This window comes from Pteropus medius, unplaced genomic scaffold (genome assembly GCF_902729225.1).
Source record: "Pteropus medius unplaced genomic scaffold, Ma_sr-lr_union100, whole genome shotgun sequence".
Lineage (NCBI taxonomy): Eukaryota > Metazoa > Chordata > Mammalia > Chiroptera > Pteropodidae > Pteropus > Pteropus medius.
In genome coordinates, this window is record NW_024352789.1 from 661,278 (window position 1) to 680,437 (window position 19,160).

General features: G+C 59.8%; 2 protein-coding genes across 6 annotated transcripts; one reads left to right on the top strand and one right to left on the bottom strand.

The window, feature by feature from the left end:
• Positions 1-55: 55 nt before the first annotated feature.
• HCN3 (hyperpolarization activated cyclic nucleotide gated potassium channel 3) lies at positions 56-9,964 on the bottom strand. Its single transcript, XM_039849618.1, has 8 exons — positions 8,907-9,964; positions 5,764-6,193; positions 4,690-4,851; positions 4,097-4,315; positions 3,544-3,690; positions 2,902-3,142; positions 1,878-2,042; positions 56-1,456 (listed from the first exon to the last, which is right to left on the bottom strand). The coding sequence occupies exons 1-8, from the start codon at positions 9,740-9,742 to the stop codon at positions 756-758; spliced, it is 2,901 nt and encodes a 966-aa protein (XP_039705552.1). The 5' UTR covers positions 9,743-9,964; the 3' UTR covers positions 56-755.
• On the top strand, positions 9,626-18,968 carry CLK2 (CDC like kinase 2). 5 transcript variants are annotated; one of them, XR_005650050.1, is made up of 13 exons: positions 9,626-9,693; positions 12,821-12,990; positions 13,121-13,346; positions 13,994-14,081; positions 14,429-14,495; positions 14,650-14,766; positions 15,553-15,719; positions 16,468-16,562; positions 17,127-17,256; positions 17,345-17,427; positions 17,559-17,638; positions 17,740-17,911; positions 18,451-18,968. XR_005650050.1 is itself a non-coding variant. In XM_039849632.1 (13 exons), exons 1-13 carry the CDS (start codon positions 9,685-9,687, stop codon positions 18,634-18,636), a joined length of 1,509 nt encoding a protein of 502 aa, XP_039705566.1. In that variant the 5' UTR covers positions 9,628-9,684; the 3' UTR covers positions 18,637-18,968. The 5 variants fall into 5 exon arrangements, 4 of the variants coding, with proteins under 4 accessions (XP_039705566.1, XP_039705567.1, XP_039705569.1 ...); XM_039849632.1 differs by having other exon boundaries at positions 9,628-9,693; positions 17,821-17,911; XM_039849633.1 differs by having other exon boundaries at positions 9,629-9,693; positions 13,997-14,081; positions 17,821-17,911; positions 18,451-18,962.
• Positions 18,969-19,160: the final 192 nt, after the last annotated feature.

The following is a 19,160-nucleotide window of genomic DNA, read 5'->3' on the forward strand; positions in this document are numbered from 1 at the left end:
CAGCCACTTCGGGTCAGCTCTAGCTCAAGCGGTTCCTTCGTCATGGCAGACCACTAAAGATGCAGCCACTTGCCCCCACCCCGGGGGGATCAAGGCTGGCACACTAAGGAGGTGCCAACCCTCCTTTCAAGAGGGACATCGCTGGGGCCGGGACACAGAGAGGAGGTGGCGCCCGATTCACAAAGAGACAGTCCTACCACAGAAACAGTGCGGGGAACTTGTCAGGAGACGTGTTCCCACTCAGGGGTTACAGACGGGGGTCCACATGTGGCAGCGACGGCGGGCGCCCACATCAGGGACCCATGACATCTGTTGACAGCAGTGGAGGCACCCCACTGTGCTAGGGGGACGGGAAGATGGCTGGGCCAGGGTCATGGGCAGGGAAGTGGACATCTAGTCACTTGGCAGTGATGGCAGTGGCAAGTCCTTGTGCTTCGTGAGCTGGCATCCTGGGCCCCAGCCTGCGCCTGGCAGGGTCACGGCCAGGGGAAAGCCCTCGTCACTGGGCTTGGCGTCCCTTCTGTCTGGCAGTGGAGACTGCAGTGCCTGGCACAGTGCCTTGAGCACGGTGGGCGCTCGGGATGCTCGATGAGTGGGTGCTGGGGCAGGAGGCCGCGGGGCGCCTGAGGTGAGGACGGAAACCGTCTTCCTGGCAGTGACGAGAGGGGTTCCCACCGGGCAGTGTCCCAGCCCCCCCCCGAAAGGCGACAGCCTTATGGCATATACTACTGCACCTGAGAGCTCATCTAAGGGTTTCACATGTTGGCAGAGAGCTGGGGGCCCTGGGGAGTGGCTGGCTCAGGGGCTGGTGGCCTGGGGGGCTGGGCTGTCCCTGGAGGCTTGGCCAGGAGCCCTGAGGGGGGCAGGCGTTCACTTCCTGAGCCCTTACGCCCAGGAGAGCCATCGCCTGCTGCCCGCTGGGGCAGGGAGGGCTGGGAGGCTGAGAGGGGGCGGCCCCGAGGTCCTAGTCGCCGTCCACCTCCTCCCGGCGGGGGGCCCAGCAGGGACACCTGGGAGCACCCAGCCCGAGACAGGCTGGCGTGGAGGGTTCGGGCAGGTGGGGCTGGCAGGCGGGAGGTGGATGCCCATGGCCCCTGGGCCAGCAGAGGGCCAGCTCGGACAGGCACCAGTGGGGAGGCTGGGGAGCCTGCAGAGCGTCGGGCAGAGCGGGCCAGGAGGGTGGCTGGCGAGTCGGGGGAGAGGGGTAGGGAACCCCGCTGGTGCGTCAGGGCGATGGCCACGCTGGAGGTCACGGCGGCTGCCTGCAGGGGCGCGTGCACCAGTGGCTCCCACAGCACTGGCTTTCCGCTGAGCCGAGCTCCCGTGCCCGGGGCCAGGCCCCGAACCCCCCGAGCCATGTCCCGGTCGTGTTGCACCAAGTGCTGCTCCATGATGCCCCCGCCGCTGCCCGGACTCGGCTCCGAGCGCTTCCGCTGCAGCACGGAATTCTTCTTGCCTGGTCATCCGGAGCGAGGAGTGAACACAGGGAAGGGGTCCGGGATGAAGGATGGACGTCCAAGAGTGCGAGGGTCAGGTGACGGGGGTGGGCGAGGGTGGGGGCGATGTGACAGGTCGGGGCCGAGTGCATGTCAGAGACATCAGAGACGGTGGGGGCCAAGGACTCAGGGAAGGAGGGCTCAGGGCATGGGGACTGGGGGCGATGCCTCCAGGGGCAGGAGGTAGGTGCTCATTGATGAGGACAGGGAGCCCGAGTAGAAAGGCCGATTGGGGCATTCACTGGCACTGGGGTGGGCTAGGGTGTGACACGGACCACTGACGCCGGGGACGCCAATGGGGCCCTGGGACATGGGGCTCCTTGCCATTGGGCTGGGCCGGGCCCGGCTGGCCCCAGACGCGACACAGCGAGCAGGCCTCACCGATGCGGCGCAGCCGGTCCACGGCCACCGTCTCGAAGGCCCGGCGCATGGTGGGGAACTCCTCGAGCACGGCGTTGAAGTGGTCCACGCTGAGCGAGTAGAGGCGGCAGTAGGTGTCGGCCCGCACGCTGGCCGTGCGCCGGCCCCGCGTCAGCAGGCAGATCTCTGCGAGCCGGGGAGGAGGCCTTCAGAACCGCTGTCCCCAGGAAGCCCACTCGCCGGGCCCGCAGCGGCCGACCAGCCTCCACACGCCTCCCCGGCGGGCAGAAACTAACGGTCACTCGCCCGCCCCAGGATCCCTAAATGCTCCAAGCACTGTCGCTCCCCAGACCGGCAGTTATTGTCCTCACCCTCCAAATCAAAGCTGACGAGCCGGCCGCTCTGGCTGGCTGGCTCCACGGTCCCAGCCGATTCCACTCCATTTCCGTTTCCACCCCACCCGACCTCACCTCTCTGTCCCAAGGGGCAGGCCTGGGCAGCGCCCTCTGTGCTCTCCCCTCCCACCCTTCCGACTGGACACCGGGGACAATCCACAGGAGAAACGCAGTGGCACAGGCAACGGGCAGCACGATAGGGACGCCGAAGGCTGGTGGGGATTTTGGGGACAGAGATTATGTGAGCCTCAGGTCGCTTTGGGCAGCGGCTGGCGGAACTGCCTCCACTATCATAGGCCGGGTCCCTGAATCACACCAGTGACCAGGGAGCCACCAAGCCCGAGCCCCTGGGACAACAGTGCTCTATTCCTCTCTGTCCCTCACTTCATACGATCCTTGGATTTCACCGCTTTTGGTTCTAAAAGGCCCACTGGCCCGGAAACTACCAACCGGGCTGTGCGTTGGACTCTCTGGTGAAGCTTTTTAAGACAGAGCTGCAGGCCCAGGCCCAGAGATTCTGCCTCACTAGCCTGGGGAGGGTCCAGAACCCTGATTCTGCAGCACAGCCAGGTGGGGCCCTGACCCAGGGGAGCAGCTGCCCTCGGCCCCCTGCTCCAGCCCCCCCGCCGCCCTCCCCGAGGCCTGCTGACCCCCGAAGTAGGATCCGTCAGTGAGGCGGGTGTCCCGGGCGCCACGTGCCAGCACGCTGAGCAGCCCGTGCTGGATGAAGTACATCTTCCGGCCCACGGAGCCCTCGCGCACCACGAGGTCCCCCGGCTGGAAGACCTCGAATCGCAGCTTGCTGAGCACCGCGGTGACGAAGCCGGGGTCCGCGTGCGCGAACAACGGCATGTGAGCCACCAAGCCCCGGCAGGTGAAGTTAATGATCTCCTGGGCAGGGGAGGGGCCTGTCAGGCAGGCTGTGCCCCCTGCTCCGAGGGACCCCCATCGAGCTCATCTGTCTCCAGAGGCCCCACCCCTGGGGTCATGATCTGCGAGGATGGGGATGCTTCAGTGGGCCTGGGACCGTCCCTCAGCCCTTGCCTTCAAAGCTCTCCCATGAGCCCTGGAAGGACCGCCCCCCCAACAGAGACCCTGCAGCCCCTCCCGTGGACACTGCACGCCCATAGCCCTTTGGGAAAGACCCCAGACCCTAAAAGCCCCGAAGGCCTGGCCTCCCACGGGGCCCTCTGCAGGCCTGCCCACTATAGGTGCGTCTGCTGCCCAGCAGCGCCCCCACAATGTGCCCCGGAAGCCGGGGTCCCCAGGAGCCCCCGCCCGCCCGGCCCCACCTCCCGCAGCGGCTCGCTCAGCTCGCCCAGGATGCTGTCCTCGTCAAACATCTTGCCCTGGTAGCGGTGCTCGTAGTACTCGTGGATGCGCTGCCGGGTGTCGGCCGGCAGCTTGTGGAAGGCCATGTACTGCTCCACCTGCTTGTACTGCAGCGCCAGCCCGTGGCCAGCAGCAAGAGACCCGGGGACAGACGTGGGGCCGGAACAGTGGAGGCAGGTGAATGTGGAGGAGGGTCACAGACATGGGTCCCACCCCCGGGCGGGGAGACACAGAGACAGAAGAGGACACGGGGGGCCACAGAAGGACATGAGGATGATGGTGGACACGAGGAGGACATGAGCACGGTCGGTCACAGGAAAACCCAGACGTGGGCAGAGGAGGGGTCCAAGGACAGAAGCATAGGTCCAGACAAGGAGAAGGTACAGGCATGGGCATGGGACAAATGCACGGGGGCCAGGAAGGACACCGAGACCCGCCAGGGCATGCATCAGGCTCGACCTGCCAGCTGCCGGCACCCTCATGCCCGCCCTCCTGCCTCCTGGCCCCGCTGACCTTCTCCTGGTACTGACGCCGGGAGGAGTCCAGGGACTGGATGAGGGCGGTGGCGTGGCCGATGAACATGGCGTAGCAGGTGGCGCCCACGATCATGCTGAGCATGGTGAGCCAGACGTCGGGCATGCCCACAGGTGCCTGCTGCCCGTAGCCGATGCACAGCATGTGGCTCATGGCCTTGAACAGGGCGTGGGAATACTGGCGGCCCCACGAGTGGTTCTGGGGGCAAAGTATTGCACAGCTGGGCAGAGGGCCCTCAGCGCCCCTTCTCCTCCTGCCCCCTTTTGCCTCTCCCTTCGTCCTTCTGCCTGCCCCCTTCGCTTCTGACCTCCCTCCTAGGAGCCACTTAAGTGGCCCGAGGCAGTAGGGGCCTCTTAGGCAGCTTGGAGCCATCACTTCCTGCCCAGGTTTCCCTCCCTGTCCGCTCCCCCCAACCCACGAGCGTGTCCTCTGGGTCCCTTTCCTCCCTCTCGCGTCCCCTCCTCCTCGCTCCTGTTTCCTCTTGGTCACCTCTGCCCCCTGCGGTCATCCGGCTACTCAGGCAGAAGAGCCCTCAGCAGGCCCAGGAGAGGCAGGGCTGTGGGCGTTCTCACCACCATGTGGTTGATGGAGACCCAGCAGTCGGGAGGGAAGTCCTGCAGCATGGGGACCAGGAACTGCAGACAGCCATCCCAGTGACACAGCAGCAGCATCATCCCGATGAGGTTGAAGATGCGGACCACAGCACTGGCCAGGTCATAGGTCATGTGAAAGATCTGAGGAGTCCGAGGAGGGGCGGCTGTGGACAGGAGCCCTCCCGCCCGTCCCTCCTCTCCCAGCCTGGCGAGTTCTCTCTTTCAACTTCTCTCTGGCCCCAGCCTCATGGATTTAAAAAAAATGGCCATTATCTGTAGAGCTTTACAGCACACATATACAGCTAATAGAAAGTAGGCTGTGTAATGACTTTCCCCTTATACATAAGAAGATTGCTGCCAGTTACATGCCCAGCAGGACACAGTGTCACAGCAGAAACTCAGAAAGGTCTGCTGCATGAGCTGCCCAGGGGTAGCCTGGAAAAGAGGAGAGGACGTTTCACAGTGTCATGTCCCTGGGGCACGTGGATAAGGACTGATGACGGCAACCCTCTTCCCCTCTAATAATAATAATAGTAAGTAATTTGCTGAGAACTTACTCTGTGCCGGCACTGTTCTAAGTGTGAACTCCTTTAAACCTTATAGCCTATCGTCCGCAAGTACATGTAACATTCTCGTTTTGTAGAAGACGAAACCAAGTCTCCGTATAAACAGTAAAACTGGGGTCTGACCGCAGGCGACGGGGTTGCAGAGTCCACACTCGGAACCACGACACTCTGCTGCCCTAGAGCCCAGCCTCTTTCACACAGGGCAAGTCCTAGTCCCCGTCCCCCATCCTCTTCCCAGAGTCAACTAACCCTCAAGCATTTGTCCGGCAGCTGCGCTTCATCCTTCCGCACCTTCCTCCTGCACCAGCATCCTCACCTGCGGCCCCCTCCCCCGAACTCTCACTCTGTTCTTGCTTCTCCCCACCAGTTTTGGAGAGAGCCCACTGGAGGTCCCACTCACGCGCCCACCGCCTAAGGTCACCGGGAGCCCCACCCACAGCGCTTTCCCGCGCGAGCCCGCGAGCCCCCGCCCACCTCCCCGCCCCACCTCCTCCCACTGGTGTATGTAGCGGATGAGGCGGGAGAGGCGGAGCAGCCGCAGGAGGCTCAGGATCTTGGTGAAGCGCACGATCCGCAGGGCCCGCGCGGTTTTGTAGACCTCGGCGTCCAGCCGTGGCTCCAGCTCCACCACCAGGAAGATGTAATCCACAGGGATGGAGGAGATGAGGTCAACCAGAAACCAGGTGCGCAGGTAGCGCGTGCGGATAGCCTGCGGTGCCAGCAGGATCTCGGCGCCTTCCTCTACCACGATGCCAGTGCGGAAGTTGAGCACCAGATCCAGCAGGAAGAAAGTGTCGGAGAGGACGTTGAAGACGATCCAAGGCGGGGAGTTCTCCTCCTTGAAGAAGGTGATGCCCACCGGCAACACGATGAGGTTCCCCACCATCAGCAGAAGCATGATCAGGTCCCAGTAAAACCTAAGGTGTGGGCGGGATGGGGAGTAAGACCTCGGCGATATTTCTCCAGCCACAAGACAAACAGCACACAATCTGAGGCAGCCAAGAGAGGGCGAGGATACAGAGGCAGAGAATGACCACGTACAGCGGGTGGCCGTGTAAGCTGGGACCGCATTTGAGAAAATAGTTTGGCATTATCTAGTAAAGTTAAACATGGCACTCCCAGCGATTCCATTCCTGGGTACAGGGACACTCGAGGAGATACAGAGAGAGCAGCATTACGTCTGGAACGATGTGCGTGTCCATCAGTAGAACAATGTAGACACATGAGATAAATACACGGTGATAAATCTGTGCCCCGGAACATTGCGCAGCAGTGAAATCACCCAGCCGCGTCTAGATTCCACAGGATGGGTGCATCTCACACGTTTCACGTTGGGCAAAAGAAGCAAGAAACAAAAGTGTACGCACTGGATGTTTCCACTTGTACAAAGTTCACAGACAGCCAAACTAAGCTGCACGATTCAGGGATTCACAGGGAAATGGGGAAACTATGGAGAAGAGTAAGGAAACAAGTATGATGGTCTGGGAAAGGAAGGCGAGAGCACAGGGATGCGCTGCAGAATTACTCTTCCAAGTATATACGTATATACACACTAATATATGGTTCCCTATACGCCATGCTACTCTCCACCTACTATATAGACACATACTCTGTATCCACGGTCTATACCTACTGTACGGCTCCACCATGTGTATATCGCTATTACGTATATCTCTAATACATATATGTAACACATATGTAATATCCTTGCTACGTATGTATTTTATGTCACTGTTATTAAATATTTTTAAAGTTTAAAATAAAGTCCCCTGTGCTAATCTCACAGGGTTGCTGAAACATACGCACCGAGATGATGGCTGTGACAGTGCCGTGCGGGCGCTGGTTGGCGTGTGACTCACCCGCTCCTCATCCTGAGATCTGAAGCGGTTACTGCTTCTCCCATCTCAGCTATCCGCCCATTCCTAGTCTGGGACTTCACGCCCTCCCCGGCGTGGTTGGGCCCATGGTTCCCGTTTAATCTGCTGAGATCTGCTCATCTGTGTCCCAGGGTGGGGGTGGCCTCTCCTGCCCCGCATCTGAACTGCGCTTTTCAGGGATGCTCACCCCACAGCACCTCAGACAGAGCTGCACGTACAGAGAAGTTGCAGAGGAGGTCCCGGTCAGCCAGGCCTCTCCTCCCCTAACCACCCTGCGCCCGCTGGGACTCTGGCTGAGCCCAGGCAAGGGCATGGGCAGGGGAGAGCCATGCTGCTATCATGGAAGCTGTGGAAAGGAGAGGTCAGGAGGGAGCGCGACGAAGCTCTCACTCATAAAAAAATCACTGGACAATCTGAGGGTCCCGACTTTTAATTCCAGGACGCGTCTCATCACAGCATCCACTCAGGACCCAGCCGCTCTGACCCTGACTGCAAAATCGATTCTTTCAGGTCCTGAAAGAAGCTCGGTGGTCCCCGAGTCCAGGCCTCCAGGCAGCCCCTCAGACTATGTGCTTTCAATCCACAACAAACCTTCAAGCCCTCTTCCTCTCCCTCCTGGACCACTGGAGGGATCCTGCGCCGCGCGCGGGGAGAGGAGAGGGAAGGAGGGCCCGCCTAGCCATAGAGCATCTTCACTGCCTGACTCACAGGCAGTCACAAGCCTGGCGGGTGATGCATTAGATAGGACGGAGAAGAAGCACAGTAATAAGGGGGAGACACGGCTTCTGGGGGTACATCGGAGGGTGAGAGGGGAAGGGGAAGAGCCACAAGCAGGAGACTAGAAAAGGTGCGTGGCGGGGTGGGAATGAGGCTGTCAAGAGGATGGGAGTGGAAGCAATAACGGGAGGAAGGGACGTTTAGGGAACGTGTATGTCTGTGGATCCCAGAGGATGTCTAGGTCTCCGGCTGTGCTCTCGGACTCCCGGCTCACACCTCATCCTCTCTGCTCATTTCGCTCCCCAGAGCCTCATCCGAAAGCTGTCCTTCATTTCCCCCCAAGGACAGGGCTTCTCTCCTCCCCTAGCGACCTTGATGTAGAGGTACAGCCTGATGGGGACTGTGAAATGGCCCCGCCCCCACCCTCCGTCCCTTTCCAATCTGGTAGTCACCTGGGCGGTGGCCGTGCCCTTGCGTTGCTGCCTCGATCGCTATGAGTCCCGAACCTACCCCGCCGCATCCCGCCTTCAGCACCAGGGACAGCGACCAGAACCGCTGTCCTAACGGCCCCCCTCCCCCAGCGTCCCTATTTTCCCGGGAGCCTGCCTTGCTAAACTAGACAGTGCTGGGGGTAAGAGTAGGGGGTGGAGTGGGTGGGAGATAGCAGAGCTCGGTTTCTCCCTCGGGCTGACCCCGAGCCTCGGAATATGGTATAATTTCCCAGGTCGCCAGCAAGCAGTACTGGAGGAGACAAGAATCCCGAACTCCAGTAGTCCCTGTGGTCCAGGTGGGGTGCCGGGTTCCTGAAATGGGAAGTCCAGGTCTCTGGTGTCTGCTTGTCCCTTCCGTCGCCCCCAGCCCGAGAAGTCTTTGAGAATTCCCAGGCTAGGTTGGTGGAAGTGACTCTCTAGCCCCATCCAGGGACCCCTGGGCCGGAAATGAAGTGACAGTGGAGGGTGAGGAGGGCCCGGTCCCCGTGTCGCGGCCGTGGGGGTGAGATCTGTGCCGCCCGCCCTCCCTGCCGGGCCTCCAGTACCGGAAGTCGCTGTAGGGGTGGATAATCCAGGCCCCCGCTGACTTGACCCGCTCCTGCTCGATTTCCACTGCTTTGTGGCTGCCGAACACGCGAAGGGAGAACTTGTTGACCGTGGGCTGGAGCAGAGTCCCAAGCTGCCTCCTTTTGGGCTCGAGTCCGGATCCGGACCCGGGGATCGGACCCGAGGTCTCAGTCGCAGGCGCCGGGGCAGCGGGAGGCGCCGCCTCCACCCCAGGGGTCGCCCCATCGCCGGCCCTCGCCGTCGGCCGCGGCTCCGCCTCCATGACGCCCCACGGCTTACACGCTTGGCCTCCTAGACCCTGCCGCGGCCATCCGGGACCCCCGGCCCCTCCCAGAGTCGGAGCCCGCGCAGCCCCGCGGGCTCGGAGCGGAGGCGTAGTCGGCTGGCAACTGCGGGCGCGCGGGGCAGAGGGGGTGTGTGCGACAGACTCTCCCGCGGGCGGCGGGCGGGTTGCGCTGCGCCCCCTGGCGAGGGCCGCGCGAAAGCTGGGCAGGGCAGGCGGGGGCAGAGCTGTCCGAGGGCCTTCCCTCTGGGGCGGAGCCAATGGGGGTGGGCGTGGCCTCGCAGACCGGGGCGGTCCTGCAAGTGCAGGAGGGGAAGGCGGGGAAACGCCGCACGAGCCACAGAGAGGGCGTGGCCAGCGTCGATGGGTTTTTATTCGCAGTGCGCCGGGGGGTGGAGCCGCCTGCAAGTGGCGGGAAAACCGGACGCGGGTTGTAGCTGGTGAGACTAAGGAGGGCGAGGGATTGGGGACCAATGGAAGAGGTGAGGAATGGCTTAGGAGACTCTTCCTCCCCACTCTCGCTTTCTGCATTCCGCTTTCTTCTGTCAGCGCTCTCTAGCCGTTTCTTCTGTTCTCCATACTGCTCACTCTAGTATTTCACTGTCCGAATTTCATTCTGCCCACCTTCACCAAATTGACTCTGCCCATCACTGAGTGGACGCCGAGGATACGAAAGCTAGTTCAGATCTCCTCTGCTCTAGGAAACCTAGAGACACATTTCGAATCTCCTTTCCCCAGGCAGCAGTTAGTCTAGAGCTTTCCAACAGTGTCCACAGTGTCCATAACCAACCATTAGGCCACCATTGTCTGTTCACAGGTCTTTCTCTCCCACCGGAATTTAGAGCTTAGGAACAGGAGCCTGGCACCCGGCACGGTGCTGGACACATAGTGTTCTTGGAGGAGGAAGTGAACTCACCACTGTCCTCTCAGCGCCTTCATTACCCTGGCTCTTCTATTTTAGGAAACTTTTCCTAAACCATCTCTGGTTAACTGATCTAATCTCTATCTGACAAGCCTCCATCCAGCTCCCCTGATATTCTGACTTTAGTTATCCTCACGTTCTTTTTAATCTACTTCTCAATTCCTTCTACAGCGTCTCTAACTCTGCCCGTTTTGTCTCAAGCTCTCCTCTCTCCTTTTTCAATTCACTCGACTTACACTTGTCATGTTATGTGAAAGAAGGTAACGTACAGCTCTTACTGGGATTTCCCCTTTTTCGGCACCCGAGTCTCCATCCCTCCCTTTCTCAAACCTTCCCTTCCCGGCCATACCCCCGACCGCACATGTACACAGCTTTTGTTTAGGACAAATGACGGGAGTCCCTCTTTGCTGTGGTTAGGTAGCCGAACTGCTTTAAGAACTGGACATTTACAGGCTGTCTTGGAGAATCAGACCTCACTGGCAAGCCTCGAAGGGTTTGTGGAGCGGCGACACTCCCTAGATGATAAGCCTTTCTTTTCAACCTCCAAATTAACTAAGTAAGCCAGAGAAGCCTCGCGAGAAGGGCAAAAGATTGAGGAGGTATAGGAAAAGACAGGAAGCGGGGCTGAGGCCCGGCGACTCCCTCTCCATCACCACGAACTTCCGCCCCCGGAACCGCCTCAACCCTCGCTGGCGGACGCCCGCGAGCTCCGCGAGGACTCGGTGGCTTGCGCGGCCCTGGGGGCGGAGCCCCAGGGTAACTGGGAAGCGACGCAGGACGTGCGTGCGTGCGTGCGTGCGTACGTGCTCGCTCACGGTGGCGGCGGCGGATCGGAGAGGCCAGAGCCGGAGCCCCAGCTGGGATCGGGCCCCGGGCGGGGGCGGTGCGAGCGGCGCCCAGCGGATCCTGGGGGCGGGGACGGAGCCGGGGCGGGCGGGACTGGAGCGGAGCCCGGGAACGAGGCGGGAGGTCCTAGGGGCTCGGGTCGGGGGGGTGGAGCCGCACTTCGTTGCCGCGGGGGTGCCGGGACTCCGGCCGCAGTGCCGCCGCCATCACGGACTTCCTGTGGGACAAGCGCACGGGCCTCGCCGCCAGAACGGTGAGCGCGCGGGCTGGCGGGCCGCGGGGTCGCGCGAGAAGATGGCGACCGCGGGGCGGGCGCGCATAGGGTCGAATTGGGGGCACGGGGCCGGGGCGAGATTGGGAGGAGGAGGGTTGAAGACCTGCGGGGCGGCCGAGGTGAGCAGTAGGGAGTTGGGGTGCAAGAAGATCGGCTTGCCTTAGATGTACCCGAGAAGACCTACCGGAAACTTGGGAGGGACCAGAGTAGAAGGCGTGATGGAGTGGGGATAGGAGTGGTTCCAGAGACGAGGAAGAGCAGAATGTCAAAGTTGGATCAAGGCTGGCGAGGGAGAAGACACCCCCGTGTCACTTGGAGGATTTGGAAAATATCCGACTCCAGAAAAGAGTTCTGGATCTTTTGAGTGAGAAAGGTTGTAGACTGGAGATGCTTTGCGGGGGAAGGCCTGCGCGGAACTTTGGTGTCAGTTTCGTATGTGATGAGGTGACATTTACGTGGCTGTGTTAAAGAAGGTTGGATCACCTGGGAGAATCTTGTGCTTTCATCTTTTTGGTTTCTTGCAGGCCCTGTTAGGTCAGGAATGAATCAAATATCACCCTCCTCGTTTTGAGGGGTTTGGGAAGAAGTAGCTGGGGGCAGGGGGAGCCAGACGTCAGAATCATTTGCGTTTCCACATTGAATCCTACCCCCGCCTCCCAATACTTCTCTGTCTCTGGGCCTGTTTCATTTCATTCTGCCCTCCTGTCCTCACCTGCCTGGATTGTGACAGTGATTTCTTTCTGATTTTTTCCCTGAAGGAAAAGGAGGATTTCTGCGCCATGCCATTCCGATTTTAATAACTGGAAGGTGGCTGGCTCTTAGCCAAGTAGTGCTGTTATTAATTAAAAACCAGTTATTCTGTGCTCCTTAGGCACAAGAGGGGAGGGGCCAGATGGGAAGCTGACTGCAGCTTGGGGCCTCCTGTATAAAAAGCTCTCAGGGGGGCTTCGGCCAGAGATGTGAGGGATGATTAGGACAGTTCACAGGGCCAGATCCAGGTCCCTAGGCCTTGCTTACGTTCCGTGTGAACTACTATGCCTGGAAACCTGGTCAACGGGATTCCTGCCCTCAGGACACGGATGGTCTCCTTGGAAAGATAAGATACACCCTTAAGAACTGTAAAACATTTGTCGTGATAGCGTGTGCTGAAGCTTCATTCTCTTGAGTTGTGAGGAACTCAGATGGCACAGATCTGTCTCAGACGCCAGCCCAGGACGAGCTGTGGCAGTCACCACCGGTGGCATCGTCTCTCTTGTAGTGAGCCGTGGCCCAGACCTGAAGGTCTTCTCGGAGCCAAGTTTGAGGAAAGTCAGAGCAGGGCAGTGCGCTGAGTGGGGGGTCAGGAAGGGGATCGAGGGGCGAGGGGAGGCTTCCTAGAGTTTGCAGCCATCGGTCGTCGGTGCGTGTGTACTCCATCAAGGAGGAATTGTGAGCGCAGAGGAAGACCGAGGAGGCTGTGGGCGGGAGAAGGAGAAAGATTCAAGACCAGAAAGCAGCCCAGCCCCTCGGGAGCAGCCCGCCCTCGGAGGAAGCCGTCTCGCTATTTCTGCTTTTCCTTCGCTTCCAGATGCCTCACCCCCGAAGGTACCGCTCCTCAGAGCGAGGCAGCCGGGGCAGTTATCACGAGCACTACCGGAGCCGAAAGCATAAGAGACGAAGAAGCCGCTCCTGGTCGAGTAGCAGTGACCGGACGCGGCGGCGGCGGCGGGAGGACAGCTACCACGTCCGTTCCCGGAGGTGAGGCCTCCCCTCGGCACGCGCTCACGCGCTCGTTCAGCAGACATTGATCGGTTGCCTGCTGAGCAGCTGGGTGAAGAGGACTTCGTCGCACGGGGCGGCCTAACGCGTGTTTGTCATCCGACGGCAGCTACGACGACCGTTCGTCAGACCGGAGAGCGTACGACCGGCGGTACTGTGGCAGCTACAGGCGCAATGACTACAGCCGGGATCGGGGCGACGCGTACTACGACGCGGACTATCGCCATTCCTACGAGTACCACCGGGACGACAGCAGTTACCGCAGCCAGCGCAGCAGCCGGAGGAGGCACAGGCGGCGCCGGCGGCGCAGCCGGACGTTCAGCCGCTCTTCCTCGGTGAGTGCCCGCCCAGGCCCTTTCTCTCCCCAGTCCTCCGGGACCCTGGTAAGTGCGAAGTGTGCTCGTGCTCAGCCGAGCAGCGGGCATGGACTTGGAGGTGGGCGCCAGTCCTCCGCTCTCTGGCTCGTGGAGGGCCCTGCAGTCCGCTCTGGAGACGGATGGGCGCAGAGCCCGTGTGACCCAGCGCCCTCTCTGGCATGCTAGCCTCGCTGTGCTGGGAGCAGCTCCTGCCCCAGAGGCCTGCGCCCTCACTCGGGGTCCTGCCTGTGCACTGCCTTTCTCCCCAAGCCCCGGGCTCCGTGGCCCCCTCAGCAGGTGGGCTTGGGTGGGGGCCAGGGGACAGCTGTGTGTGCCTGGAAGGGCATTGTGCGGAGCGTGGGGGTGTGGGTGACGCTGGCAGTGACGCCACTTCTCTGCTCTGCCCGGGCCTCTCCTCGTTCCCGTTCCGGGTTTGGGACTTGGGGTTATGCGCCGCTCTCTCTTCTCACCCCGATCCGCCTTACTGCATCTGACGTGTTCCCTTCCACTGTCCCCATCATCGCCTGTCCCCTGGCTGGGCACCTAGACCGGTGGCCCTCCACCACCCACCCCGCCTCCCTCCGCCCCGCTCCGCACCTGGCTTGCTCCGACCCCCGCCCCGCCAGCAGCACAGCAGCCGGAGAGCCAAGAGTGTAGAGGACGACGCTGAGGGCCACCTCATCTACCACGTCGGGGACTGGCTGCAAGAGCGATGTACAAGCCAAATCGTAACAATCCTCTAGCCTGTAATGGTCCCATAGCCATCCCAACGTCCCGAGCCAACCCGAGCCACGGCCTCTTGCCTTCTCTCAGTGGTGGTGCTTATCTGGGTGGTTTGAGTTGCTGTTGAGAATTGACCTCTGCCGCCCACTCCCAGCTCTCACGGCCCCTGGGTTAAAGGTGGTGGGGGTCACGCAGGGGTTCGCTTCCCCTGTGACCATCTGCATCTGTTCCCCTTCCTTCATCTCACCCCAGGTCGCCGTACCCTGTTTTCTTCCAACTCAGCTCATTCCCCACCTTCTCTCCCTCCCTCTCCCCGACCCTGCTCTTTTTCGTTTCAGACGAAATCGTAAGCACCCTGGGAGAGGGGACCTTCGGCCGAGTCGTACAGTGTGTCGACCATCGCAGGTAACTGTCAGCCACCCCACCTCCGTACCCGCTGGGCGCAGAGGGAGTAAGGCTCATTGGGCTTTGTTGCCGATTAGCCGGACGTAGGGCTTCTTGGCCCCGTTCAGCTTGAGACGTTCTCAAGAACCCAGCAAAAGCCTCTTCTGACCCGTAGGGGCGGGGCTCGAGTGGCCCTGAAGATCATTAAGAACGTGGAGAAGTACAAGGAAGCAGCTCGACTCGAGATCAACGTGCTGGAGAAGATCAACGAGAAGGACCCGGACAACAAGAAGTAAGCGGGCAGAGGAGCGCGGGTCTGCGAGGCCCCACCCCGCCTGGGAAAGCCTTCCTGGCCTGGGTTAGGTCTGCAGGGGGCGCCGTGAGCCCTGGCCCTTCTCTTCCCTTCATCTTCCGGGCCTCATCTTAGAGGAGTAGAACGTTACAGTCACAGTCGGAAGGGAGGGTCTCTAATCCATCTCCCTCGTTTTCAGGGCACTTAGATGGCTCTGCGGTTTGGCTCTGGCCCAGGGTGGCCTCGGCAGGGATTTGCCCCCAGAATGACCCTGAGACTGAGAATCGATATTTTCATCAAAAAGTTAATTGAACTTCCAATACCTAGAATTACGCTGATGAGGCCACAGGTGTTATATGTAATATTTCTGTTCACACACGTTTCATAGGCCAAACACAGAAAAAGCGTTAAGCAAAGACATAAAAGGACAAGCAGTATAAACACGGGCCTGATGACGTGTGAAGTGGGAGGCGGGGTCAGGATTTGGGAGTGAGGGTTTGACAAGTCAGGGTCCACACTGGAGCTGGCACTCACCAGCTCTTCAGCAAATAGAATTAACTATTTAAAATTTGGCAGGAAAATGGTCCGAAGCTTGGCAGGTAGTACGTCTCTCCTTGGGTCTACCAGAGAGGCTGCTCTCTAGCCGAGCTGATTTTGGCGGTAGCCCTAGCTGGCGTGTTTGTGCGCAAGCGCGTGGACTTGACCGCTCTGCAGCCCCTCTTGGCGGAGGGTGGCGGGCAGAGGGGAGCTCATCAGACATTCCCCTTCCCCCATCTCTCTTCTCAGCCTCTGTGTCCAGATGTTTGACTGGTTTGACTACCACGGTCACATGTGTATCTCCTTTGAGCTTCTGGGCCTTAGCACCTTCGATTTCCTCAAAGACAACAACTACCTGCCTTACCCCATCCACCAAGTGCGCCACATGGCCTTCCAGCTGTGCCAGGCCGTCAAGTGTGAGTGTGGCGGGCCAAGGCGGACTCTGGGGCAGCCCCCCTCGTTGGACTTCTTCTGTCTCAGCTGTGCGCTGGGGAAGCCCCTAAACAGCTTGCTCACCTGTGGTTCTTTGATTCACTGTCAAGCTGACACCTCTTCTGACTTAGCTCCCTGACTAATGTCTTCACCCTCACCAATCGCTCTCACTCAACATCCAGACAGACAGGAGCTGAAAAACAAAGCCTTTGAAATCAGAGCACTTAGATGCCTCTTTTTCCCTTCGTTCCCCTTCCTTGGGAAGTGTAAGGCAGGCGGCAAGCACAAAGGGACAAAGGAACACCTCAGACTGGAGGATTATTTGCATCTGAGCTGAGATGCTCTCCATTCCCAGTGAAGCAGGTGGGAGCAGGGAGCAGTGCAGCCAGGGGCCAGGTAGGGAACCCGGACCAGCACGTAGATCTGCTTTGGGCTTCACGGTAGGACAGTTCTGCAGAGTTGGATTCCTAGGCTGTCAGATACGCCCATATGTCAGTCGGTGCAGAAATAAAGCCATAACAAACTGCATAGTCGACAATTAGTGTATCTTAGGTTACTAAGCACAGGTCATCTTAGATCAGGCTTCTCATTTGGACGTAGAGCAGAAAGCAACCTAGTGACCTGCACCTGCTTCCTCACCAGCGTTGAGCTAGGTGACCAAGCCCGGGGACAGCCGGGGCCAGTTAGCCCTGGCTGCCTGGACCAGCCCTGACCTGGCCTTCTCCCCTGCAGTCCTCCATGATAACAAGTTGACACACACGGACCTCAAGCCTGAAAACATTCTGTTTGTGAATTCAGACTATGAGCTCACCTACAACCTGGAGAAGGTAAGGCGGCCGGCGGGGACAGGCCGCTGTGCCTCCTCGCCCTTCTCTCAGCCCTGTCTGTCCTGGCACGCCTTTCTCCCACATTTTCTCCCCGTCTTGCTCTGACCGAGTGAAACCAGAGTGCCGGAGTAGATTGTAAGGGGGAGATGTAAGAAGACTGGAGAAAGGACCGCAGATAACTTTCCAGTCGAGCGGAAATGCCCCTAAGTTTCTCGCTTGAACGTCCTCCCCTTTTTTGTAAGGAAAGAATCAGCTTCCTGGCTAACGAGGCGGTGGAGCTCTCACCCAAGGAGGCCCGCCCTCCCCGCTCCCTGCCTTCCCCAGGCTCTCGGGCTTGGTCTCCAGATGAGGAGACTCCGTCCAGTGGTCATTCCCAACCCGCTTCCCCCCCCCCCGCAGCGGCTATGCTGCTCTGCCGAGGGGCGAGGCTGCGACAGGAGATTTGGCACGTGTGGGAACAGGCAGGAGGTCACAGTGGCCTTTTTAAGGCTCAGAGGCTTCAGAGAAGAGTGGTGGCGTCTCGGCCCGTGTGCAGCGGGTCACCCCCTCCCTGTTTGCGCCTAGAAGCGGGACGAGCGCAGCGTGAAGAGCACGGCCGTGCGCGTGGTGGACTTCGGCAGCGCCACCTTTGATCACGAACACCACAGCACCATCGTCTCCACTCGCCACTACCGAGCGCCAGAGGTCATCCTTGGTAAGAGGGCACAGTTATCCCGGCGGGTGTGGGGTTAGGGTGGCACCCCCTAAGCCTCGTAACGCCTCTCCCTCCCGTTCATACCCAGAGTTGGGCTGGTCACAGCCCTGTGACGTGTGGAGCATAGGCTGCATCGTCTTCGAGTACTATGTTGGCTTCACCCTCTTCCAGGTAAGTGGCGGGTGCCCGGGTGAGCACCGGTGTTCTGCTCCCGGCTCTCCGTGTTGCCCGCTCGCTCCTCCACCCTGCCTGCCTGCCTAGCAACGATCCCTCAGCGTCCCCTCCCCGGCTCTCCTCCCCAGACCCACGACAACAGAGAGCACTTGGCCATGATGGAAAGGATTCTGGGCCCCATCCCTTCCCGGATGGTCCGGAAGACAAGGTGAGCCTCGAGCGGGGGGCTCACCTTTCTCCCTCCCTCTCCACAAAATTGGTCTACATCACATCATTCTCTTTTTTCTTTGACACCTTCCCTCCCCCCAGCTCCTCTCAGATGGGGGAATAAGGGAATTATCCCACACCAAGAGGAACCTCCTGATTCCTCAACCTCCCCTTCCCCTCTAGGAAGCAGAAATATTTTTATCGGGGTCGCCTGGATTGGGATGAGAACACGTCGGCCGGGCGCTATGTTCGAGAAAACTGCAAACCGCTGCGGGTGAGCCAGGCTGGGAATCAGTAGTGTCCACCACCCAGAGGTGCTTTGCTTCTGGAATGCATTTCACAAGCAGAGGGTTAGGACAGAAGGGGAGGAAAGCTGAAAGAAGACATCTTTGGTTAATGGAAGAGAGAGAAGAGGGAGCGGTTTTGCTGGGGGAAGGTTAGACAGCCATGTCTTTCTCGAGCCCACCAGAGGTCAAAGCCATGTCCTGGATTCCTTGGGTCAGGCGGGAAAGAATAAACTACCTTTGAAGCACCTACAGTAAAATGAGGAGCTAAAGAAGGTTCGTGAAGTTGACAAGGATATACAAGTAGAAAGGAAGAACTTTCAAAGAGTGCGAACGAGTCATTATGCTAGGGAAGGTGGGTTAGGCCGTAAGATCAGAAGCTTCGGCTGCCATGTGGCCGTGGTCGGGTAGCGTCCGTAACAGCTGCCCGCAGAGCCTCGGTCCTCCCAGCCGGAAGCTAGGGCCTTGGAGAAGAAGGCGGGGTTTGCGAGGCGCCGCGCCTCACCTTTCTCCCGCCCTCCACCACCAGCGGTATCTGACCTCAGAGGCAGAGGAACACCACCAGCTCTTCGATCTGATCGAAAGCACGCTAGAGTATGAGCCTGCTAAGCGGCTGACCTTGGGCGAAGCCCTTCAGCACCCTTTCTTCGCCCGCCTCCGGGCCGAGCCACCCAGCGCCAAGTTGTGGGACTCCAGTCGGGATATCAGTCGGTGACGATCAGACCCTGGGCCCCTCTGCATGTCTGACAGCAGTGGGCGTCCAGTCCAGGACACTGGTGCTTTTTTATACAAGAGAACAGAGCCGGGGCCCACTCCTTCCTCCTGGCTCCCTGTGTATCTGTGAATATGTGAAGTAGTGTAAATACGAGAGCTTGTGCCCTGCCTTGTACATAATCCCGTTCCATTCCACGCTCTCCCACCCTCACTCGCCCCTTCCCAGTCGAGTCGGTCGGGGGCAAAATGAGGTAACCAGGTGGCATCCATCCCATGTTTTATAAGGAATTTTGTACAGTCTTTGTGAAATAAAATGATGTGCTTCGACCTGCATCCCTGGAGTTTGAGGTTTGGGGGTGCTGGGTGGAGGGATGAGAGAAGACTGGCGACCTTTCTGAGTCTGGATGTGAAGGGCGTCCGGTCTTACCCTCCAGAGTCAACTAGTTAATGCCCCCAGTGTATCCGGCGTCTCGGGAGGGTGGTGAAGAGATCACATTTCCTGCGGGTCAGGGAGGAGAAGGGTCA

Coding starts and splice junctions, on each gene's coding strand:
- CLK2 (XM_039849632.1), top strand. Junction 16,563..17,126: donor TCACCTACAACCTGGAGAAG/GTAAGGCGGCCG, acceptor GTTTGCGCCTAG/AAGCGGGACGAGCGCAGCGT. Junction 17,428..17,558: donor TTGGCTTCACCCTCTTCCAG/GTAAGTGGCGGG, acceptor TCTCCTCCCCAG/ACCCACGACAACAGAGAGCA.
- HCN3 (XM_039849618.1), bottom strand. CDS start 9,742: ATGCAGAAAGCGAGAGTGGGGAGGAAGAGTCTCCTAAGCCATTCCTCA. Junction 4,852..5,763: donor ACATACACCAGTGGGAGGAG/GTGGGGCGGGGA, acceptor CGGACTCCTCAG/ATCTTTCACATGACCTATGA. Junction 4,316..4,689: donor TCTCCATCAACCACATGGTG/GTGAGAACGCCC, acceptor CTTTGCCCCCAG/AACCACTCGTGGGGCCGCCA.